General features: G+C 37.2%; 1 protein-coding gene across 10 annotated transcripts in view; it reads left to right on the top strand.

Annotated features, from left to right (window-relative positions):
• The window catches only part of NBEA (neurobeachin), a 726,466-nt gene that overhangs the window by 327,854 nt on the left and 371,983 nt on the right, over nucleotides 1-26,629 (top strand). For all 10 annotated transcript variants that reach the window (XM_070049020.1, XM_070049018.1, XM_051831739.2 and 7 more), the window contains one exon: nucleotides 8,973-9,034. In XM_070049020.1, coding sequence (XP_069905121.1) covers nucleotides 8,973-9,034 — 62 coding nt within the window. The remainder of the gene's footprint in view (nucleotides 1-8,972; nucleotides 9,035-26,629) is intronic.

Genomic DNA, 26,629 nt, shown 5'->3' with positions numbered 1-26,629 from the left:
ACTCTTTTTAATAGATTTATGTCTCTTTGGAAGAACAATTAGGAGAAATAAAAGATACCATTTACTCTTTTTACTTTGACTTTAATTTTTTTTTCATTATGTAAGGGGGAGAGAACAAGATAAAGAGATAAACAGAGAGAGATGTTCTTTCCACTCGTTCACTTGGCTGAGTTGGAGCTGGGAGCCAGGAATCCAATGCAGGTCTCCTGAGTGAATGACAGGAACCCAGTCCCTGGAGCCATCACTACTTCCTCAAGGGTCTGCATTAGCAGGAAGCTGGAGTCATGAGCCAGAAAAAAATATCAAAGCAAAGCGCCCTGAAATGGGACCCTGGGCATCTGAATCACTAGGCCAGACATGTGCTCCATTTACTCCTAGTTTATACATAGGGCTGTATCTTATGCCAGAAGCTTTTTTTTTTTTTTTCTTTTTGTAAATTGGAAAGTAACTGATATACTGACTTCATTGTAGAACCATATTTTGAAAATAACGTAATTTGATTATAAGACCTCTGAATTATGGATGGTTGTGAGTTGGAAATAGGTTTTTCCGATTAGACATAATAATCAGTGACTTGTAGTTTTTCTGTATATAATCTATGGCATGCTGTTCCAGTAAGTTACTTTTTGTGTTTAACCATATGCTTATAGTAATTTTTGTCTTTTGAAAATGTCGTCAATGTTGTAAAATACAAAGAGCTTCTAAGAACCTATTTAATTTTTAAAACTCAATAAAACTGGGTCCATTACTTATCTCTATTTAAGATTTTACTTGACATGGAGGATTCAGTAAAGAAAATCAACTTAGAACAAATTTCAGGATGTATAACTTTGAGCACAAAGAGATTTGTAGAGGTCTTGTTTGTTTTCTCAGAGTTTGTCAACAATTTAAGTCTATAATTATTGTATAAAGTTAATCTTTCAAAGGATTCAAATTCATCTAACACCAACTTAAGCTATGTTAACATAGAGTAATGTTGGGGCCATGTTTTGTAGTTAATAGGTATTAATAATAATAGTGCCAATAATGCAATTTGAATATTCTTTTCAGTTTACCTCATAGTACAATCACATCACTATTAAAAATCTATGTAGGGGGTCCGGCACCGTGGCACAGTAGGTTAATCCTCTACCTGTGGTGCCTGCATCCCATGTGGGCGCCAATTCTAGTCCCAGCTGCTCCTCTTCCAATCCAGCTCTCTGCTATGGCCTGGGAAGGCAGTGGAGGATGGCCCATGTCCTTGGGCCCCTGCACCCACGGGGGAGACTGGGAAGAGGCACCTGGCTCCTGGCTTTGGATTGGCGCAGCTCCAGCCATTGCAGCCATTTGGAGAGTGAACCAACAGATGGAGGACCTTTCTCTCTGTCTCTCCCTCTCACTGTCTGTAACTCTACCTCTCAAATAAATAAATAAAATCTTTAAAAAAATCTATATAGTAACATCACTGGGTATTCATTTTTTTGGTAATCTATCATTCCATTAACAGAATTATCAATGACTGATGTGAATTTCAAACTGGCACCAAGCAAAAAATTCCCAGGATAAGAAAATCTATAAAAGAGAACAATATATCCAAGATCTAAGATTTTCTAGGCTTTAAAAATGTGATGTCTGAGAAAAAGTAAAGAGTTCATCTCAATAAATCAAAATGATTTTTCAATATCGTGTAACTACAGTAGCCACAGTAAATTTTGTTTCTGAATTATTTACAATTTGAAAGCATTTACAGCAATCTCCATTTGGAAATAGATTTTTACTTCTTTTGAATACATGGAATTTCCATGGGGAAATGAGTAATATTAAATTACTTTGAAATTGCCATTAAAATTGTGTTAATTTCTTTATGAATCCTCTAAAAGATGTTGTGTGAAACAGTACCATTAATTTCTGAGTTTTAAAAATCTAAATTGTATTTCTTTTTATTCTGATAAGTGTCTAAAATTCCTTATTTAAAACCTTAAGTCCAGTCGAGTTTCACAACTCACTTATTTAAGGGTTTAAGAGAAGTAACCAGTACATACATACATATTTTGCAGCATCTCCAGGGACGTCGGAGTAGCTCCTTTACACTACCATGTCTGCCACAACACATGGCTATTCACATGAAGCCGAAAAAGATTGTAAATAGCATCACACTGTTTACATGAAATTTTGCTGATAATTGAGTTTGCAATAATTTTAGAAGAATTTCAGTTTTCAGAGATTTTTATATTTTAGAATTATAAGACATTGTAGAAATAGACTAAAAATAATTGCCCTGCAATTTTAAAATGTGTACATATATTTGTGTTCTCTCTCTCATCCATCTCATCCATCTCTCTCATCCATCCATGTACATACACATACAACTGGGATGAGTAAATAGTTTCATTGGAAGACAGGCCAAGCCCACTTGTTTGTGTTCACAGCTTATAATAACAGTTTTTAGTGAACTAAATAAATCCACAAGTGAATAGGAACTCTGTGTAGTATTCTGAGGGCTTTTTTTTTGCTTAAATTTTGTAATCTAAATATGAAAGTGAGCTATAATAACTTAATTACATTCACATAAACTTTTTCTTACTGCCCTTGATGTCATTTTAGTTTAAGTTAATATTATAATTGCTTCCATTTGTAATACCGTTTTATGTTAAAATTTCTGAAAGAACATGCAGGCAAATCTCTAACTGTCCAGTTATAATAGTACCTATTCCTACCTATAGACATATTAATATTAGTTGTAGCATTAATAATAAAAATTCAAGCCATTACTGTGCCTTCCAAGGATGGTTTATAATTTTGTTGTTTTCTTTTTGTTTGCTTTCTTTGGTTTTAAATCAGAAAGACACTAATTTCTTGACTTTCAAGTTATTTACATTTTTTTTTTAATTTTGATGAACGGGAAATAGCTTCACGTTTTTATAGGTACAGTTCAGTTTTTTTAGCATAAACCAGACAACCAGCCTTGCTATTTCTTTATTTTTTCTCAGTGTTTGGAGCTTCCTAGCTCCTCTCTTCTGTTCTTCATCTGGTTAAAGTTACAACATTCACAGTTGAGTGCTTCTTTTCCCCACTCTTTATCCTTATATTCATCCAGGTGCCTAGAGTCCACTGCAGAATATCTTTCCAATCTGTCTCTACTTACTTTGCCATTGCCTTCAGCTCAGGCTTTCATTATTCTATCATGACTAGACTTTGCATAACTGATGAAAATTAATCTTTCCAAAATATGAGAAAGTTTCAAAATGTTCAGGGAAAAATGTACATTATAGATGTCTTCTAATTCCATTTTCCCTGAACATTTTGAAGATTCTGCTTGACTCTTGCTTAAAATCCTTTAGTGGTTCCCTGTTGACAACACGAAGGCTGTGCCACATTACAGCTTTGCTTCCTGGCCACTTCTCTGTCTTCACTTCCAGTCACTTCCTTCCATCCATCACACTCCACAACATAACCGTCCAGAGGCACTTTACTGTCTCATGCTTCTATATACTTCTAAAATTTCTGCTGCCTTCTGTTCTTTTTGTGCTCAGATAGGTTCAGCATCATGCAGTGCAAATGTTATGGTCCCCATAAATTCTGCTAGACAGAATGGCTTACTAACCTTTTAGTGCTGCTGCACTTTGTATTCTCTGTGAGCCCCTAGGAGGCTGTGTCACAGTTGTTTGTTTATATAACATATCCTGCTTTCCTCACTTCTTTTTAAGCTTAGTATGTATCTTGGTGTCTGGCACATTGGACATCACACTTTTTGAAAGAATTGTGCTCTTTTGTCCTAAAAATTGCTGTTCTTTTTCCTTCAAAGTCTTAATATTTTCCTCCTTTAACTTCAGCAGTGAGTGAATGATATTTTCTAAATTTATTGCTGTATTAATATTCATTTATGATATATTCAAAGCACTTAGTCATAGATACTTGTCAGAATCTGCTGTATAGGTTGAGGCCCCTACTGAAAGAAAACTTCCCATGTTACTTAAAAGATGCAAACGCTTTTTCTTATAATGCCTACTACTTTTCACCCCTCACCATGAGGAATGTTCTGCTGAAGTTCCTTCACAATGTTTTAACGTTCATGGCTGTTTTAGCTTGATCTTCAGATTCAACAGACACCATAAATTCAGACCCATAGATTAACTCCAAAGAGTCCGATGGCTTTTTATTTAAACACTATCACTCTGTCTTACAGTGTTCCTTCTATTAAAGAAAGATAGCTTTGTCCTAAAGGTAACCTTCTGACTTACACTCATTTTGATGGTTTCTAATTTGGTTTATCCTTTGGTGCAATTTTTTGTTTTATTTTGTTTTTTTAGGTGGGGGGAATGTGGTTTTGAAAGTAAAAACTGACTTCCTGCCACTAGTAAGTATGAACTTGAAAGGGCTGCCAGGTTTTAGAGAATGGTTTACTCAGCTATTTCCATTTTGTTTGCTGCCTGGGTCTGTGCCACCTCGCATTGTCTGCCTCATTAATCACAGGAATTTGTATCTTAGCCACTCAGCTGATTTCAGCTTTCAGCAATGCAGAAATTTCATGGAAAAAATGTATTATACAAAAACCTGTATATGGGTTCAAAAATTTTTGCACCAGTTAAACTTTTAATTCCATTTTCCATGAACTTTCTGAAGTACCCTGATACAGTTCCAAAAGTTCTTCCTAGATCTCTACCATTCTCATTCCTCTGTCCTTGTCAGCCCTCCTGTGTTTATTGCCTGTTATCACTTGCTGTTTGTATACTATAAGTCAGTATGACTTGCAGTATTGATCAGAATTACTGCTGAGTTTGTTTTCTGGTGAAATGTTCCAATAATGTTCTCAAATTCCAAACTGATTTTTCTTGGGAGATTATTTGGGGAGCTACTTATTAATTGCCAAGGCGTGGATTATCATAGACTATGGATAACATAAACCAAACTCAGTATCATTTCTTCCATTTTCAAATTTGCTCTGAATCTGTCCTCTTTATTTTTCAAAGCTGTTGATAATTTTCTTTTGATATTTATCTATCTTAGAATCTTATCCCAACCATTCCGGTCCCACTTTCAAATACCGCCTATGCTCTGGTCATCCATCCCTCAAGCTATAAAAGTCTTTTTTTCTCTTCAGTTCCTTTTGTTGCAGTTTATTTTCCTTAAGCTATTGATTCTTGTCACTGTGTCTCGCCTGGATATTTTTCCTCCAAGTAGGAATTAACCATCACAATCTTTCTCATGATAATTTGTAGGTCACCACCCTATTAGTGTTGAATTATTTATGTAGCTCCACAGCAAACAAAGTGAGCTTTTGAGATAGATGAAATTACAGATAATATTGTCTCATGTATTACTGTAAATTTCTTAGTGCTAACACTATTCTTTGCTTATAAGAAGATATCACAAATGAATTATGATGTTTGCACTGGATGATGCTGAACCTATCTGGGCACAGAAAGGAGAGAAGAAAAGTCCATTCCAGGCAACAGAAATTTTGGGGTATATAGAAGCATAGATAGTAAAATATATCCAGACTGTTAGGTTATGGGATGTGAAGTGTGGAAGGAAGTGATGATAGTTTATTACTCCCCAAATGCCCACAATAACTGGAGCTGGACCCTAAGGGTGGTCTCAGGAGCCAGGAATGCAACCTAGGTTTCTTACACAGGTGGTATGGACCCAGCTGCTTGAGCCAACTCTTGTTGCCTCTCAGGGTCTGCACTGGCAGCAAGCTGGAGCCAGGACTTGACCATTGGCACTGATACAGGACATGGGTATCTTAAACATTAGGCCAAATATCTGCCGTTGATTATGTAACTTTTAAAGATAGATAAACCCCACCACCACCACCAAATTCCCTCTGCTTGTTTTCTTACAGTCAAAGTTTTTCTGTTTTTGTTTTTTTCTCTGAGGGAAATTCATTAGTTCATTCTGATCACAAGTAATTAGGTAAAATATTGGTAAAGGTGTGAGATTCTGTAGAGTTGAAATGACAGTGACCTTTCACAAAATATTGACTGTAAGTACTTTTGTAAGTTTCAATAATATGGTTTTGTCTGTTTGTCATCATTCATTTACAACAAAGCAGTAATAAGCTTTTATATTTTTCTTACAATGAAATAATATTTGTGAAAATTATGAATGTTTCTTTTCTGTAGGAATTTCTTAGAAATATATTTTTTAAAATATCTGTGAGAAATGAATATAAAGACCTGTTTTTCCTAATTTTTATTTCAAGTTGCTATTATTAAACTAATACACAGAATTTTGGTAAATAATTCTTTATATCAAGATCTTACTATCTAAATTTACACAAATACCTATCTGAGTTATAGTCCTTTGGTCTTTTAGTTTTCCTATGTCACAATTCAAATAATAGAGTAGCCAACAAGTGATAAATGTCCCATTAATCTTTCTGATTCTCTAACTCCTGAGCTGGAGAATTGTTGAGTTACACCAGTTGGCTCTTAATTGAGGTTTTTACATCTGCCTCTTGTTTCATTTGTTAACTGTCTGCCCGAAGATCGGATAAGATGAAACACTAGTACCTTTTTATAGCTTGTTTTGTCTGTCTGTACAGTAAGAATGGGCTTGTTAGCAAAATAATCACAAAAGAATATTTATCCACTACCTACAATAAATATACATGCTAGTAACTAGAAGGCACTTGAAACTTTATTATTAAGAAAAATAACCAGTTTTGCTATTACTTTCCATTTAGAAACAATTAATATAAAACCATGTCGTTTGTTACTATAAGATGCTTCTAATGATTCCATTTGTACAGGGAGACAGAGACAAAGACACAGAGAAAGAAGCAGCCTGTTATTTTAATTTAAAAACACACCAAAAAATCTTTTAAAATATTTTTTAAATTAGCAAACATTTTGATTAAGAATTCTCTTCCAGGCCGGTGCTCAGCTCACTTAGCTAATCCTCCGCCTGCGGCACCAGCACCCCAAGTTCTAGTCCCAGCTGGGGCGCCGGATTCTGTCCCGGTTGCTCCTCTTCCAGTCCAGCCCTCTGCTGTGGCCCGGGAAGGCAGTGGAGGATGGCCCAAGTGCTTGGGCCCTGCACCTACATGGGAGACCAGGGGGAAGTACCTGGTTCCTGGCTTCGGATCGGCACAGTGCGGCAGCCATAGCGGCCATTTCGGGGGTGAACCAATGGAAGGAAGACCTTTCTCTTTGTCTCTCTCTCTCACTGTCTAACTGCCTGTCAAAAAAAAAAAAATTCTCTTCCAGAGATTGTTACTAATCCTTCGTTATAGCTCTATGTTGGCACTTTTAAAAACTGCCAATTATGACCTACTTTCTTCATACCTACAAGTGTGTGTGTGTGTGTGTGTGTGTGTGTATTGTATGGTGTTATACAGCAGTCACCCTTTTAATTGGAAAAGCATATTGAATAATTAATGTTTCAACCATTTATAGGAGGAATATTTTCTCACCCATAGGATGGGAATAGTGGTACTTTGTCACAGAGTATTATGAGAATTAAATGGGACACCATGTTCCTGAGGAACTTAACACAGTTTACAGCAGATAGTAAGCGATCAATGCATAGTAGGCATTTTTACATACATATTATTACATTCAGTTGGGTTTTTTTTTAATAGGAAAAATATTTTTTTAAAGCCTAAGATTTACAGAAGTTTCCAGAGAAGCCATACAAAAGGTCACAAGGGTTTTTGAAGGGGGGAATCTGCACTTGACAGCAAAGTCACAATGTAAGTAGTGAGGGCTGTGATGTGTGTTTAATTGAACCATTTTGGTTCAATCAAATGTAGCCACTTATAGAGTCTAAATAAAGTTAGACTTGGCTAGAGAACGTATTTTTAAAGAACTGGTTAGCATCTTTCAACCTATGCAATTAGATCACCATAAAGAGGGGGAAAGGAGCCCATAAAATTAAAACATACTCCCTCCTCCAAGAAATAAAATAAAATAAAAACAGCCGCACCCGTAGGGCTAACCCTGACAACTACCTTCATTCCAGTGCTTTATACTTAAACGAATAAACAGCAGAGGAGCCACTGCTTTTAAAGGTTTTTTTGCAACAATCCAGATGATATTTCTAGCCTCTACTCTTGCATTACAGACAATGAATTAAGACAAGATACAGGTTTGCTGATGTGCATTTATTCACCAAAGGACTGATGATGTCTGCGCTTTTGTTCTGTAGTGATTCTAGAACTGTGTCCATTAAATGCAAACAAAAAAGGAAGATGTCTTGGCAGCCAGGAGAAGTAGAGCGTACTTGATGATCACATTGATTTAGGTCTTTATGCATGGCTATAGCCTAGTCTGTGCTCTAGCTGTTTCAATGGCTTGGGTTTCCTTGATCTTTCATCGCTCCCCTATGTCATTTTGCTAACAAATCACCTAGAGTGGGAGCACTTTTCTTTAATTTTTGTAAACACGTACTTTCAGTCCACTCTGTAATCATAGGCTTATTCACCAATTCACCACTAACCATAATATTCATCAAGTAAACAGTAGTTAGTACACAGTTCCATATAAACAAAGGCTAAAAACAACAATCATATATTCAATTGATTTTCTTGCTACTATCTATTCCAAGATTGGAAGAACTTATAAGCTATGCAAAATTACTTATTTGTAAGTTAATTTACTTTTATCTTTTGGAAGAACATTTAGACAGATCTTCAATAATTATTATTCTTTGATCATGGAGACAATCACATAACAAACATCACTGGAACAAAACAACTCTATCTGGCTCTAGAGTTTCGATAACTGTCCTGCATCTTGTTAAAATATTTTAAGTGCCTTGACCAAATAAAGTAAGTGAAAAAATTAAATCAAACTATTAAGGCTTTTCACATCATCATGACTGCCTGAATATTTTAAAATTAATATTGTAAAATATAACTTGGTGTATGGTTTCATTCATTTTATTTTAGAGTTAGTTTTTTTAAAGAAAGTTTTGTAGATGATGGATTGATGTCATATGATGATTTCTGCCAGTGTATTTCAATTGGTTGTAACCTTTCTTTGTTGCAGGCCTCGTTTGTATGAAGTCTAGCACATCGGTGGTGGAGCTTGTTATGCTGCTTTGTTCTCAGGTACAAAATCTCATTCACTTGATTGCATCAAACTATTAAATGTTTTTATGACTAATAAGATGTAGGTACATATATTAATACATATTTATATATTGTCAAAATGCTCATCTTTAATCCTATAGATGGGGAAAATAATGTATCTGGAGATAAATTAACATGTGGATGATTTTCCCATGAAACTGTTCTCTTAGTCTTCCTCTTTTCTTCCACTGTCTTCTAGCTGTATTTCTCTCTCTCTCATCCTTCCTGTCTTCCATTGTTCCTTATTTGTCTTTACCTCTTCACATGGAATGCATAAAACAATGTGTGGGGAGTAGAATTAGAGGAGTTCATTTTAGGGCAAAAGAATTTTGAAATTCATGCATAATTTTTCATAGTATACATTTATCATGAAATTTTTGAATTCCACTCATTTACATATTTCAGAAAATTTTGCTACAAAATAAACTAAGCTTTTAAGTATATTTACCATGGACGTTTGGAGGTAATCTTGTATATGTATGAACGTATTTGTGTGTGTATTTGTTATAGGTTCTCTGAGCCTTCTTTATGTCTCATGTTTTTAAAATGTCATAGCATAACTTAAAATTTTTAGGTTTGTTATTATCTTATTTTTTCTATTCTATTAGATGAGAGGAGTAAGAACTTTTCAGGTGTCAAAAACAAATAAAACTCGTTGAGTGATCTTTAATTTGATACCTTGCTGTTTTCTCTTTTTTATGTGTGATCTATATGTCAGTAAATTTTAAAAAATGTACTTAATCTATTTATCTTTAATAATCAAAATTAAAGATAAATTTGTAATTGTTGTGTATTGTGTCTGCTCAACAATCCAAGAAAGTAAAAATAAACGCATATGTTATTGTTTTTCTAATAACTAAAATAAGAAGCTAATAGTAGTATAGCTTCTCACCATTTCTGTCCAGTCTCCTGCTGATCACAATTATCATGGAATATTACATATTTTGTAAATTAAGAATGAAAAGAGAGTTTCTATGTGTTTATAATAAGTAGTTAGTACATTTCTCCATTGTTTTCTCAAGAAAAACAAAATATACCTAACTCATTTCTAGTTACTCTCCTAAAATCTTCCTCAGAAAACTAACTCCCAAATAAATAACACTATATTTTCAGTTGATCCCTTAAAACATCACCAAAAATGAACAAAAACCTTACCTATTGACTTCCAGTTTTCAGGTGTGTTTTCTTCAAGGATATATTCTTGGGGAAATTATTTGGTCCATTTCCCCCTTGTTAACCAGGAGGAATATTGGAAAGGAAAAGTTTAAAGAAAACGATATCCCTGGCAGAAGTTTTATCTTCGTGGCCTTTGAAAATTTTGTCACATAATGTTAATGTCTTGAGTTCAAGAGATATGCAGAGAGACCTGTCTGGCCTTCTTAGCTTCGTGATGATGCATATTTTTAAAAATTGCTTTTATGGAAATAAAGAGTGTAAAAAGCTTTCTTCTCTAGCCCTGAGTTTCCCTACAGTTCAGAGAAATAAAGAGGAATGTAGCATTAGGATCTAGTGTCTTTGATGGCCTCATCATCTAATCATAGGTCTAACATTACTCATTTGCTGGCTCCAGGAATTCCTGCCATTAAGGGCCCTAGAGATGAAACTTTGCCTCAGATATTGATTGAAAGGAAGAGTGAGAAATTCAAGCTCTCTATGCAGTGCACTTTCTTTCAGTGTTTCAACAAAGAAATATAAACATGGCTCTCAGTTTGATTTTTTGAATTTTTTAAATAGCTCAAATTGTTAAACACTTTGAAATACTGAAGTATTTTAAGTGGGTAGTTGACTAAATGTACCTCATTTTAGGGACTTCAAAGTATTCGTGTTTAGAGCTCTGATTTTGTTATTTATGCTTTCTATAAGATTTTTTAAAGCAACAAATGAGGAACCCTCCTAAATTCCTATTCACAAACTAGAAGTTTACTATTGTGTGAAGTTAAGTTTACAAAACCATTATTGTAGACCATTAATTGTCCACTGATGTCTAAAACCTTGATTTTAAGGACACACACAAATGGATGTCTTCAAACTTCCCTAAAATAATCTGCCATTTTTCACATGATGATTTATATCCTATTTTTACCCATTAGCAGAGAGCAACCATAGAAGCAGCAGACCCCTGATAAGGAGAAACAAATACAGTTAATTGTGCTGTAGAGATTGCTTGGCATAACTCTCTCCAAAGCAGCATTCTCCTCTCAGGCCTTAATGCATTTCTTCTACAATGGAGATGATCCCTGTAGAATTAGCCTTGTTCTGTAGGCTGTCTTTGTGCCAAGGCAGAAGACAATCGAATGAATCTTTAAAGCTGCAGAGTTCTAACTTGCTTTTCTTTTATTCTACTGTCAGGCTTTGTCAGTATTGATAGCTCCTTGTTTGGATGAGCAGTATTATTACTAGTAAACATAGTTAAAAATCTAAATGAGTAACTATCTTGATGAACTATATTAATACATGTTTCCTCTCAGAATGAAATAAAACTAAATTATAATAGACATTGTGATTTAATTCTTCCTTAAAATAAGCTGCAGTACAGATGGTATTTTTTAGCTTATTTATTTGCATAAAATGTACTTCTCTTTTTCCAAATTTAGATTAACCCTTGAAACAAAAATTTTGTTGGCAAGAATAGGTATATAGGGATTAAAAAAGGAAAAGAAAATGCGACATCTTGTTCTTTGTTGTAACACATTAGATGCTTTCTTTGTATACTTTTCATTTTGGGAGTTTCATGTTAACTCCCACATATTATTAAGGATGTTAACTTTCCTTTTTATCTGAGCTCCTAAATAAACTTACTCTTGCAATATTTTGTGTCCAAAATATGGTCTAAATTTACATGAGATCCTATTACAAATGTCTGAAGGTACTTGTCAAGGATAATTCAGTTCATATGCGAAGGCTTTTAAACTCCAAGGGACATGCCATCCAGTCTACCCCCCAGTGGGTATTTACATCTCTGTAGAAAATGTTTTTTAAGTTTTAAAAAGAAGCACTTAGTATTATCTTTATGATGTATTTATTGTTCTACAAAAGCCCAAAACATAACTTTTTCCATGTAAACCATATGACACAAAAATAAATTTTAAGAATTAACTATGGATTCTTCACTTTTCATTTGTATTAAAGTTGTAGTTAGCAGTATCTTTTAAAAAGTTTGGTTTTCTGACATTTCCAAGTGCAATGACTACAGTAAAATCCTCAGTATGTGTATTGTATTTGACACAATACAAGTGCTTAATCCATTAAGCACTTCCTCCAAATCCTTCAGTGTATCCCAGGTTAGATCCTGCCCTCTACCATAGATTTTTTTTCAGGTTTTACAGTCAGTCATACTTGAGGTGCTTTATATTATTCTCTATATGTACTCCTTTTTCCATTACATTATTGTTAGTATATTGGGCTCTGATGAATAGCAGATTTAGTTTTCCAGTAAACATTTTTAGGTACTCTAATAGTTTCTAATTATTTCCAGATTTTTTAAGGAAGTCTCCATGAGAGGTACACCAACCAAAAAAAAAAAAAAAAAAAAAAAAAAAGAAAGAAAACTGAGTGATGTTATCCCATAGGATTTCTTTAAGTTTTCATAAGTAAAGCTTAGCAGATGTCATTGCATTTTTCTGTGCCTTATCTGTCCATAGAAATGTTTTATAAATTGCAAATCTTCATGTAAAAAATTAGGTCTCTTAGTACTTAAGTGCTTTCTAAGTTGAAGCACTGATTAAGCAAATGCATGCTTAATCAATCATTTTTATCCTCATAAAACTCCTCAATATGTATATATAACATAAAGTCTCTTAGTTTAGGATCTGTGTATGAAGTTACCAGCATGAATTATTTTGTGGTTTTGACTTTTTTCTCTTCTAAATACTTCATGTACTTAAAATAAAGAGGAGTTAGTGACTTCACTGATGTGATCAAGGCACAACTAAGGACTTCTAAAGACAACACTTACAAAAGAACCACAACTAAAAAACAACCTTCCTTTTTTATGACTTGGCCTTTGAACATTAAAATTTTATATTTTTTCTTCAATTTGATGTAGTTTAGTCAGATGGTACAAAAGAAAAATGTATACCTTTCTTCTTCTAAACATAATAAGTTAAACATTGAGGTACAGAGATACAGATAAGTATAGGAGCCTGTTAAAGAATATTCATTCCTAATTACTCAGTATTGCAGAAATTTTTTGTGTATATCTTAAGATTATAAGAAAACCAGGGATGTATTACATGGGTGTTTTCTTTTCAGTCTTTGGATATATATATATATATATATTTTTTAAAGATTTATTTATTTATTCAAAAGTCAGAGTTATAGAGAGAGAGGAGAGACAGAGAGAGAGAGAGTGGTCTTCCATCCAATGGTTCACTCCCCAGATGGCTGCAACGGCCCGAGCTACGCTGATCTGAAGTTAGGAGCCAGGAGCTTCTTCCAGGTCTCCCACACAGGTTCAGGGGCCCAAGGACTTGGGCCATCTTGTACTGCTTTCCCAGGCCATGGCAGAGAGCTAGATTGGAAGAGGAGCAGCTTGGACTAGAACCAGCGCCCATGTGGGATGCTGGCACTTCAGGCCATGGCGTTAACTCGCTGCACTACAGCACCAGCCCCAGACTTTGAATATATTATAAACTGCTAATTGCAATGCTAAAATTATATCACCAATAATAGCAGCAATATTTTTATGTAATATTGCTAGATAAACAACTAAACACTTATTTTTGTAGATTGTCCAAGTTTTGCTTGTAATGAGACAAGACAGTAGATAATTGTATAGTTACGGAGAAATAAGAAAACAAGCTAGTAAATTGTCAGCATCGATGGCCCCTTATTGTACCTTGACCATGAAACAGAAGTATTCAGCATATACTACTAAAAGCTTATGAAAATGTAGGCTCAACAAAGGAATGTAAACAGCAACAATCAGATGTGAAACACAAGGGCAGGCTCACCCACTCAAACTTTAATTCGTTCCTTATGTAATTTGATAAAGACAAAATACACCCCAAAATCTATATTTGGTGAGCTTACTCATTTCTCTTTGATTATTCCCTTAGCAATCCAATACAAATTTTAAGAACACATTTAAAGTCTCCATCAGTCACAGATCAGTCATGGGCTTCATTGTAACATTTTTAAAAATATATTCCTTCCTTCATTCCACACCTCAAAATTTATTTCCACAAAGAATTGATAACTCAATACCTGACAGATCTACAGTGGCTATAAGTGTTATATCTAAAATGACATAACTAAGCAGTTGCAGCCTGCCACTATTAGAGAACCTGCAGCAGTGAAACGTGACCTTTTGGATGCTGTCTTCTGGAAGGATAAATAGGTCTTCAATGCGTCACAGTTCAAAGGGGGACTATTTAAGCAGATTGATTGTCAGTGGATAGTGTAATCAATGGTAGGCTTATAGGTAAGGAAATTCAATGATTAGATGGCCTACATACACCTTCTAACTTTCTTCAGTTATCAAATATAAGAGGAAGTATATTTTTAAAAGTCTCAGGTATTTTTAGTGGTTTTTCAATAATTTGAAATCTGATGTAGGTGTATAGTTCGATAGATATGTCCATCATTATATCCAGATCATGATTTCTGTAAAAATTTGTTTAAAAAGTCAAGTTACTGGAGCTTCAGTCAGTCTGTCTGACCCTTAGGTACCCCTCGGCATGCTTTATTTCTATTTCCATAGCGCTTATTCTCAAATTTCATCTCAGAAAGAATACACAGGACATGAGTGTATGCACTGTAGGGAAAATCTTAATGTACAGAAGAAGGAGGACTTCACAAATACTGGACGGAAACTCTGTATCTTTCCCTCTGCATTTCCACTTGATTGTCTAACAGTGAAGTTCAGCTGAGAGCATGTCGGGCAAAATCCAACATTTTAAAACACAACCATGACATCACTTTGGAGAATTCTGCACCTGACCTCATGTATACATTATAGTCAAAACAAGGCATTCAGCAAAGTTTATTCAGCATCACCAAGGGAAAAGAGACCCTCCTACCTGCCCTTCAGCTGTCATATATATCTTTTCCACTCATGTTCTGATTCCTCCACTCAAGCCTGCTACTGTAGTGCTTTGTTACCCTGAACACATCATTTTTTTCTCACTGCAGTATGTATGGTATGTCATGTTTATTGATGGTTCAGTGTACAGAAATGCTCTTTCATGCAGAAAATTACTAAAATATTGTATAGAATGACCACAGGCTATATGTACATGTGCATAAGGTATGTTTCAACTTGGGTTTAATCCCCCAAGATATATCATTATGCACGTGATTCCAAAAACTGAAATTCAAAATACTTTTCCAAGCATTGTGGGTAAGGAGTAATCAACCTCTCTTACATATGAATAAAAATTAAGCAGGAGGTTGAAATAACATAAAGCATAGTGATTATAGTCAATTTGGGTCATAATAAAGATTCTAAATTGTTAGAAAATATAAAAAACATTATATTATACCAAAAATAGATATTTGGAAGTAAAATAAAAGGATAGCAATAATAAATATGAAAAAATATATTATACTAATTTACTATAAAATAATGCATAAATATTATAAACTATTATACAACATTTTCTTATACTAAAATGCAGATAAAATTTTGAAGAGTTATAAAAAAAGAGTGGGAAGTAGTCAATAAATTTATTTGTACTGTGTCTTGTTGAGAATTTTTGCAGAACCTTTTGCAACAGAAGGGCTGGCTCTAATATTTACTATCATCTCAATTGTTTTAAACATTCCTGAATGTAAATTTAAAGAATGAGAGAGCATTTATGTTACTTTTGATCATTTCTATAAGGTGTTTTCTTAATTTCTTTTATCTCAGCTCCTATAATTTTTTCTTAATTTAAATATGTATCCATTTATTTATTTATTTGAAAGTTAGAGTGACAAAGAGAAAGGGGGAGAGAGAAAAAAGGAGAAAAGTCTTCCACCCCCTGGTTTCACTCCTGAAATAACTGCAACAACCTGGTCTTGGCGAGGCCAAAACCAGAAGCCAAGAACACCATCCTGGTCTCCCATGTAGGTGGTAGCAGGCTATTCTCTGCTGTCTTCCCAGGTATTTCACAGAAAGCTGTAATCGAAGCAAAACAGCTTGGACTCAAAATGGCACTCCAATATGGGATGCTGGAATCACACATGGTAGCTTACCTGATGTACCACCATGTTGGGCCCTAATAAATTTTTAGTCACTTTTATGTTATAAAAGATTTTGCCTAAGCTAACTATAATACATATATGCCCATGCAACACTAGCATCCCTATGAATTCCTTAGCCATCCAAGTGATGGGTAGAAAATTATGGATAAACAAAAGTTCAGAGTTTATCTGTTTAAAAAATGGAAAAATGACAGAGAAAAGCACAGTCCTTTTTGTCCTGTGTCTCCAGCTTCTCATAATTCTAATAAAATTCAAACAAAGAAATCAGTAAGCGTTGACCACCTGGGAACCACCCATGAGTACTAGATTGTCTATGACAAGAGATAAGATTTGTAGCATATTCTGATGTGCTGATTTCTCTAGGAACTGACGATAAGCCTATATCCCTAACCTGAGTCCATTTTCCATACTTTGCAATAAAATCCTTCCTTTCCCATCCTTCTATTATTTTGCTTTATTTGTTTTCTTCCATTCTGTTCTCCTTCTAGAGAGCAAAGGCACATCACAACAATTTGAAAATAGTGAAAACAATATGTTTATATCTCACAGTCCTCCCACTCTTACATCTTCACTTACTTCTGGTCGGATTTTCTTTCCTTTCTGTGTATTTCAAGATACTTTATTTGTATTAGCTATTATGTAATAACTAATTTTCTGTGTCCTTTTTTTCCACATTGTACACTTCTTCACAATCATTTTTCCTCTGTTTTTCTTCATGTTCATTAAATAATTTTTACATTATGGGAGGTCACAAAAATAGCACAGAGTCCCACATACCCTTCTACTAGTCATTTACTATCTTCTTCTTTATAAGTACAGGACAACATGAAAACTTGGAAATTGATTTTTAGTATAAAACAGTAAACTACTGTATAGATATTATTCACATCTCTCTATATTTTAAAGATGTATTTATTTGAAAAGCAGACTTAGAGAGAAAGCTCTTCCATCCTCTGATTCACCCCCCACCAAATGCTTACATCAGCGAAGCTAGGCCAAGGCAGAGATAGGAGCCAGTAATTCTTCTGTTCAGATTACCCACATGAGTGGCAGGAACTCAAGCAGTTGAGCCATCATCTGTTGCCTCCCAAGTGAGTTGGTAGGAAGGTGAATTAAAATTGGAATCACAGGAGCCGGAGTCTTGGCTCACTTGGTTAATCCTCTGCCTGTGGCACCAGCATCACATATGGACACCGAGTTCTAGTCCTGGCTACCCCTCTTCCAGTCCAGCTCTCTGCTGTGGCCCGGGGTCGGGGGGGCAGTAGAGGATGGCCCAAGTGCTTGGGCCCCTGCACCCGCATGGATGACCAGGAAGAAGCACCTGGCCCCTGGCTTCGGATCATGGCGGCCATTTGGGGAGTGAACCAACAGAGGGAAGACCTTTCTCTCTGTCTCTCTCTCACACTGTCTATAACTCTATCAAAAAAAAAAAAAAAAAGTTAAAAAAAATTGGAATCACAGAGTAGCCAGGACTTGACCAGACATTCTGTTATGTGAAATGGATATCCCAGTAGCAGCCTAACCTGCTGTACCAAAATGTCTGTCCCAGCTTTCTCTATTTTTTATGTATCTTCATTTGTGTGTTTTTATATGGGTAAGTGTATATTATTCTATGTATTCATTCAAACAACACAATGATTACTGTTGCTTTATATTTTCTCAATTATTTAAAACTCTTTTCTTCCATGATTCTTTTCTGATATATTAATATATGGCTCTAATCTCTCCTTTATACCCCTAGCATTTTTAGTACATAAATCTGGATAGTAAATATAGGTACTTGTTTACATGTTTTAATTGGATGCTCTTAAATATGATGAAGGTATGTTTTCATTGTCCATAGCAATACATTTTTCTTAGGACTAGCTTCATATCCTATATTTCCTCTTTTTTTTAAAACATCAGCCAATCATGAAAACAATTATTGCATAATCTCAGGAATATATTTATTAACATTTATTAAGAGCATTTAAAACTACAGATTATTTATTTATAACCTTCTAAAAGTAAATACTATATATGGAATGTACAGTTTAGAGTCTTCCAAGGTCACTTAATGGATATTATTCATTTCCATTATGTTACAAGTTTATACCTTATTATAATAATTTTATTTTTCTGTTGCCAGTGGTGTCTTTTGTTTTGCTAAACACTGTGTCATCCATATTTAGCAGTGTCCAGTTCATATTAATATGTATTTATTGGCCGGCGCCACAGCTCACTAGGCTAATTCTCCGCCTTGCGGTGCCGGCACACTGGGTTCTAGTCCCAGTCAGGGCGCCGGATTCTGTCCCGGTTGCCCCTCTTCCAGGCCAGCTCTCTGCTGTGGCCAGGGAGTGCAGTGGAGGATGGCCCAAGTACTTGGGCCCTGCACCCCATGGGAGACCAGGAGAAGCACCTGGCTCCTGCCATTGGATAAGCGCGGTGTGCAGGCCGCAGTGTGCCTGCCGCAGTGGCCATTGGAGGGTGAACCAATGGCAAAAGGAAGACCTTTCTCTCTGTCTCTCTCTCTCACTGTTCACTCTGCTTGTCAAAAAGTTTGTAAAAAAGTATTTATTAATAACCTGCTGAGCTAATTCTTGAATAATAATGAATATGTAGTTGTTAAGATGATTTTTAATTATTTTTATTTATTTGAAAAGTAAATAGAAATGGGCAGAGAGGCTAAGATATCTCCCATCCACTGGTTCATTACCCAGATGTCCAAAATTGCTAGGGCTGTCCAGGCCTGAATCCAGGAGCAAGGAAAGCAATCCAGGTCTCCCACATAAAAGGCAGAAAGAAACACAGTGACTTGAAGCATCACTTCTGCATCCCAGGGTTTTCATTGGTGCGAAGCTGGAGTTGGGAGTCAGAGCCAGGATTCAAATTCAGGCACTCTGATATGGGACATGGCCATCTTAACCACTATGCTAAGTAATATTTAGTTTTTATTGTAGTAAAATATATAGAAGATAAAATGTGTCATTTTAAGCACTTGAAATACACAATTTAGAAGTAATAGTTGCATTCAGACTGTTGTTTTATGATCACCATTATTTATTTACAATATTTTTCAACATTCCAAACAACTCACAATATCTAAGATGTGGAATCAACCGAGATGTCTGTCAACTAATGAGCAGATAAAGAAATTGTGAAATACTACTCAGCCATAAAAAGATGAACTACTATTTAGCCAAAGAAAAGAATGAAATCCTGTCTTTCACAACAAAATGAATGCAATAGAAGACCATTATATTTAGTGAAGTAAGCCAGTCCTCAAAAGACAAATATCATGTTTTCCCTGATTTGTGGTAGTTAATATACAGAGTACAAAAAATGTAATGTGTATGGACAAAGTTGACATTTTGAGATTGGTTATTGTTCATAGCACTTGACTATCTTCTTGAAAAACAGTGATTTTTCTACTTTAAGTAAATTCTAATGCTATTTTTCTTCTCTTCAGTCCCTGTTACCTCCAATCCACTATTTGTCTCTATTAAGCTTGCCTAAGTGGAATTCTATATTAATTGTCTTTTTGTATCTGGCTTACTTCTCTTAACATAATGTTTTCATGTGCATTTCTTTCTGTGGTTGAATAATAACCCGTGTATGTATAGTACCTTATTTGTTAATCATACATCTTCTGATGGACAGTTGTTTGTTCCCACATTTTGGCAATGGTGAATAATGCTGCAGTAACATTGCCTAGCAGCTATCTGTTTGAGTGTCCTTTAGCATATACCTCAGAGTAGAATTTCTGTGTCTTGTGGTGTTTCTATATTTAACTATTTGAAAAACTGGCAAATATTTTCCACAGTGGTTGTGCCATTTCCCATTCCCATGAGAAATGTGCAAGGGTTCCAATTTCTCCACATACTTGCTAACACTTGTTATTTCTGTGAGTTTTTGAAATTTGATTTTTTTTAAATTGTAATCCTCTTTTGGAGATCAATGTGGAATCTCACTGTGATTTTGACTTAACTGTCAAAAATAATAAATAATATCTTGAGCATGTATTAGTTGTTCATGTTCTTAGAACAATATCTATTCAAGTCCTTTGTCTATTTTTAAGTTGACTTTTTTATTGTTGCTGGGTTGTAAGTTTTTCTCATATATTATGGATATTAAACACTTAAGAGATGTATGATTTGAAAATATTTTCTCTCATTGTTTAGATTGTCTTTCATTCTTTGATAGTGTCCTTTGGTGGTCAACCTTTGTAATTTATTGATATTCATTTATTTGTAGGTCATTATTGTTAATGCTCTTAATATCATGATTGTAAAATCCTGAAAAAAACCAAAATCATGCAAATTACCCCTGTGTTTTCTTCTAAGAACTTTATAATTTTAAAACTAAATTTGAGTCTTGGATCCATTTTGTGTTATCTTTTTGTATGGTATGAGGTTGGAGTGATGTAGAAAACCTCCAAAATTGGTTGGAGGCATTGTTATAAAACCCCCCAAATTGGGGCCACTTGCTGGATGTACAGAAAGCCAGTCATTGACATCAAAATAGAAGGAAGGTGTGTCTTCGAGAGCACAGAGCAAGGATCCTGGCAGTGATTGCTTAATTCCCAGGCTCCCCAAGTTGTTAGGGGTGAAGTTTCTTATAGATTGAAGTTGAGACTGAGAGGTGTATGATCAGCTTGTGCCCAAGTTCTTAGTTGGTTGGGGATACTCATAGCCTCTCTTTGTTGAGTGATACAGTATTGTTTAGGGAAATTTTCTGTTGGACAAATGAGCTTCAGTTAGTCCGGGAGCTACATGCAGGTGGTGGTTACTTTTTCCTCATGGTCTAGGGTTCCTGAAAAAGAAACACCTAGAGACAAGATTGAACATCAGAATGTCATCTACAAATGACCTTGTAGGCCCAGTGATTAAAACCTTTAGGGCTGGTTGCATCACTTAATGAATTCAGTAAGTTAAGTGATTAATTTGCTATCAAAAAGGAAAGGCAAAGGTGCTTTAAGCTAAGGGAGGGAGGTTCAGAGACTGTGCTCTTATGGAATCTAGCATCTATATGTGAGGGACTCTATTGAGACTGTGTCAGCAGTCCAACTTCATTCACTTCCATGATTACATCTGGAATGATGAAACCATTCTTTCCCAGTTGATGGTCTTGGGAGCTTTGTTTAAAATCAGTTGAGCATAGAAACTCTAGATTATTCGTTACTACAAATTCTAGCTATCTCAATTTTTAAAATATTTACAAAGAAAGGAATTAATAAAGAATTAAGTCCAAGCCTTAGTTCCAGGCCCATTAAGATGAAATCCAGTGCTAGTCAGAGCCCTAATGCCCCTTCCCCCAGAACAGTACCCTGGTCTAAACCTCAGAAACCTCAGTAACTAGGTGGCAGAGGTACTGTGTCCACCAATGTTTTCCCAACCTCGGGCAGCGTGGCACTGAGGATGATTCACCCACTCCAGAGTGGGGCATGAAAGTGAACAAAGGACCAGATGTTGCAGAGTATGCGTATACATGATGGTCTTATAAAGAATGGAAATAAACATTCAGTATCTGCCATTCTGTCTTTCAAACCAACCCTGAACCAAGAGGGGTTTAACCTAGAAGAGAAAGGGTAAGAGGAGGTCCCTAGGCACTGCATTATTTACCAGACTTAGCTTCATTTGGAGAACTACTAGGTTACCATGCTACCACTTTCTCCCACAGAAAGAATGCAACCATGTTACACCCTCTTGCACCCAGGATCTTGCTGCGTGGAGCCATTTTGGTCCTTTGAAACTGCTGGATAGCTGCTTCTATAGATAGCTCCACAGATTCAGCCCTATAAACCAACCAGGAGGCCATTCCCACCCTCCCATGACTCCAGGGAGAACTTGAGTAGTACAATCTGAGCTTCTCAATATGCAGAAGCCACTATAAAACAGTTGGACAACCTTGCTCATCCTTGTTCTTCCCAAAAGCAGCTAGGCTGCCCTACTGATCCCCCATTGGCTTCAGGAAGGAACTGGACTGTCGTCTCTGAGCAATTCAACCCTTAGAAGCCTAGGAAAGCAGATGCATGGCCCTGCCTATCTTTCCACAACCCCATAAGCATCCCTATGGTGTGGCTTGGCCTACCTAGGCTACCCAAGGTAACTGGGCAGCCCTTTCCTCTCTCTTGTGGTCCCAGGAGAGAGGAAATAAGTGAGCATCCTCTTCTCAGATGCTCATCCTACTGATGTCCTGAGAAACAGATGATCAATTGTACCAACCTATCCACCTACCCTCAGCCCTAGCAAGCAGCTGGACAGACCTCTCTGAACAGATCAGTTCCTATGAAATTACACATGCAACCCTCAAACACTGACATGTGCCCTGTGGGCCCTGCACTCCACCCTGCACAGTACACTGCGCCCACCTAGTTGTACAAGGGTAGGCCTGTCTTAACATGACTCATGAAAACTGACAAATAGACTATATACACAGAGCTGCCAAGAAATCTGCCTTGCCTAAGGAAGTTGAATCTCGGTTGTCGGCCAAGTCCCACAACCCCTGCAATCTAGGCCACTGAGATATCCACAGATACTACCAATGTTGATTATAGCCGAAAAACTGTACAGTACATTCAAACACCCATTTGGAGCCAACAGTATTGCAGATAATCCAACCAGTAGCCTGGGACATGTTGCCAACTGAAAGTTTTTTACTATGAAAGTTATCCTGTAAAACTACTAGAGGGAACTGATGCTCAAAATTCAACATAGATGAGCCTACATTTATGGCTTAGTGATTTAAGATGCAGCTTGTGACACCGATATTTGAGTGATGGTTTTGGTCCTGGCTACTCCATTTCTGATTTAGCTTTCTGATAATTTGCCTGGAAAGGCAGCAGTAGATAGCCCAAGTACTTGGGCCCCTGCCACCCATATGGAACATCTGGATGGAACTGCTGACTCTTAACTTCGGGCTGACACAAGCCTGGCTATTGTAGAAATTTGGGGAGTGAGCCAGTGGATGCAAAATCAATATATCTCTCATTCTGCCTTCCAAATAAATCAATAAATAAGTCTTTTTTGAATATTTATTCATATATTTGAAAGGTAGAAATAGAGAGAAGGAGGGAGAGAGAGGGAAAACTTCTATGTGCTGGTTCATTCCCCAAACAACTACAACGGCCAGGGATGGGCCAAACCAGAGCCAGGAACTGCTTTTGGGTCTCACGTGTGGGTGCAGCACTTGGGCAGTCTTCTGCTGCTTTCCCAGGTGCATTAGCAGGGAGATGGATCAGAAGTGGAACAACAAGGACTGCATTCACCCACTCCAGAGTGGGGCATGAAAGTGAACAAAGGACCAGATGTTGCAGAGTATGCGTATACATGATGGTCTTATAAAGAATGGAAATAAACATTCAGTATCTGCCATTCTGTCTTTCAAACCAACCCTGAACCAAGAGGGGTTTAACCTAGAAGAGAAAGGGTAAGAGGAGGTCCCTAGGCACTGCATTATTTACCAGACTTAGCTTCATTTGGAGATTGGATGCAGGCAAAGGCTTAACCATCTATGCCACAGCACCATGCCAATAAATAAGCCTTTTAAACCAATGTACGGTCACAGAAGCATGAAAAACAAGGTAATGTGACACCTCCAAAGGAACTAAAAAGCTCTAGTAACAGACTCCCTAAATATTGAATTTCTGAATTACCTGACAGAGAACTTGGAATAGTGATTAAGGAAACTTTATTAAGATACAGGAGAATACAAGCAGACAATTCAAAGGAATTGGGAAGACAATTCATGCTACAGATGTGAAATAGAACAAAGAGATAGATGAAAAAAGAACCAATAAAAAATCTTAGAGCTAAAGAACTCAAGAAGTAAGGTTAAAAATACAGGGCCGGTGCCGTGGCTCACTTGGTTAATCCTCCGCCCATGGTGCCTGCATCCCATATGGGCACCGAGTCCTAGTCCTGGTTGCTTCTCTTCTAGTCCAGCTCTCTGCTGTGGCCTGGGAAGGCAGTGGATGATGGATAAAGTGCTTGGGCCCTGCACCCGCGTGGGAGACCAGGAGGAGGCACCTGGCTCCTGGCTTCAGATTGGCGTAGCTCTGGCCGTAGCAACCATTTGGTGGGTGAACCAACGGAAAGAAGACCTTTCTCTCTGCCTCTCACACTGTCTAACTCTATCTGTCAAATAAACAAATAACATATATATGTATTCAGCAGTCTGAGAAAGAACTTCTAAACTTGAATTTAGATCTTTTTAATTAACATGGAGCAAAAAAAAAAAAAAATTGGAAGACCATTAGCCTAATGGTTAAGATGGTGGCTAATAAACCCCCATTCCATCTCGGATTACCTGGATTCAAGCCTGGCTCCAGCTCCCAGTTCTAGTTTCCTATACATGCAGACTCTGGGGCACAGCCACTCATGGATTGAATTTCCACATCTGCGCTATAGTCTGGCACATGTTGACCACTTTGAGCATTTGGAGTGAGTCAGTACATTGGAGAGTGTTCTCTTTCTCCTCTCTCTCTCTCTTTCTCTATGTGTGTGTATGTGTGTGTGTATCCCCATGTATGTGTGTGAACATCATAAAAAATGAAAAAAGAATGCCTTTAAGAATTCTAGAACACTATTAAATGAGGAAACATATTACAGGTATTCCAAAAGGAGAAGAAGAGGAAAAAACATAGAAAACATATTCAATGAAATAATTGCTGATAATGTTCTTGAGGAAAATACCATCAGCCAAGTCCAGGAAACCCAAAGGACCCTTAACAGATTTCACTTAAAAAAATCCTCTTGGGCTGGTGTGGGAAGCAACTGAGACTAGACTAAGTTACTGGAATTAAGACTTATTCTATGCATCTGCTCTCCCACAATATGGCGCTGAGAGGGAGCAAACAACCTCTACGCAGCTGCCTCATCAGTTTGACTGATAAGCTGTAGGAGCTGATCCTGCTCCTGATTGGAGGAGAGCAGTGTGCTTGGCGTGTGGGCAGCAGAGCATGGATTGGTAGAAGTGGGGGAAGCAAACCTGGGGGGGCAGCAAACCCGGGAAGAGCCGAGCAGTAGAAAGAACAGCGCAGGGTCCAGTGTCGTTCCTCCGCAAATGGGGGAGCGACAGGCTGGCACTGTGGTGTAGTAGGCTAAGACTCTGCCTGCAGCACTGGAATCCCATATGAGCACTGGTTCATGTCCCAGCTGCACAGCTTCCAATCCAGCTATCTACTGAGGCCTGGGAAAACAATGGAAGATGGACCAAATGTTTGGGCCCCTGCACCCACGTGGGAGACCCAGAAGAAGCTCCTGGCTCCTGGCTTCGGGTTGGCTCAGCTCCAGCCATTGAGGCCATCTGGAGAGTGAACCATCAGATGGAAGATTTCTCTCTCTGCCTCTGCCTCTCTGTAACCACCTCTCAAATAAATAAATAAAATCTTTTTTAAAAAAAATCCCCTTGGCCGGCGCCGCGGCTCACTAGGCTAATCCTCCACCTGGCGGTGCCGGCACACCGGGTTCTAGTCCCGATCGGGGCGCCGGATTCTGTCCCAGTTGCCCCTCTTCCAGGCCAGCTCTCTGCTGTGGCCAGGGAGTGCAGTGGAGGATGGCCCAAGTGCTTGGGCCCTGCACCTGCATGGGAGACCAGGATAAGTGCCTGGCTCCTGGCTTCGGATCAGCGTGGTGCACCGGCTGCAGCACGCTGGCTGCGGTGGCCATTGGAGGGTGAACCAACGGCAAAAGGAAGACCTTTCTCTCTATCACTCTCACTGTCCACTCTGCCTGTCAAAAAATTTTTTTAAAAAATCCCCTTAAAAGATATGGTAGGGCCAGCTTTGTGGCATAATGGGTAAATTCTGGATGCCTTTTTGTTTCCCAAATGCTACACTGTCTATGCAGCCTCCTGCTAGTGACCTGAAACAAGCAGTGGAAGGTTAACCAAGTGTTTGGGCCTCTGCCACCCAAGTGAGAAACACAGATGAAGCTCTTGGCTCCTGGCTTCAGGCTGGCCTAGCACTGGCATTTCCGGACAACTGAGGAATGAACTATCTGATGGAAGATCTCTCAGTCTCTCCCTATCTCTCAAACTCTTGACTTTCAAATAAATAAATCTTTTCAATACAAAGCAAAAATCAAGTTAATCAAACTCAAAAACACAGAAAAAGAAAGAATTCTAAAAACAATAAGACATTCCCATATCTTATATTGGAATGCCTGGGTTCAAATGCTAGCTGTGCTTCCAGTGCAGCTTCCTTATAATGCATACCCTGAGAGGCAGCAGGTTGGTGTCTCAAGTACCTGGGTCGCTGCTACCCAAGTCAGAGATCTGGATTGAATTCCTGGCTTCTGCCCTTGGCCTGGCCCAAAACTGATTATTATAAGCATTTTGGGAGTGAACTAGCGAATGTACGATCTCTGTCTTTCTCAGTCTCTTGTGTTTCCAATAAAGGGATGATTTATT

Source organism: Oryctolagus cuniculus, chromosome 9 (assembly GCF_964237555.1).
Source record: "Oryctolagus cuniculus chromosome 9, mOryCun1.1, whole genome shotgun sequence".
NCBI classification, from domain to species: Eukaryota; Metazoa; Chordata; class Mammalia; order Lagomorpha; family Leporidae; genus Oryctolagus; species Oryctolagus cuniculus.
This window is presented reverse-complemented; position numbering and strand designations above follow the sequence as displayed.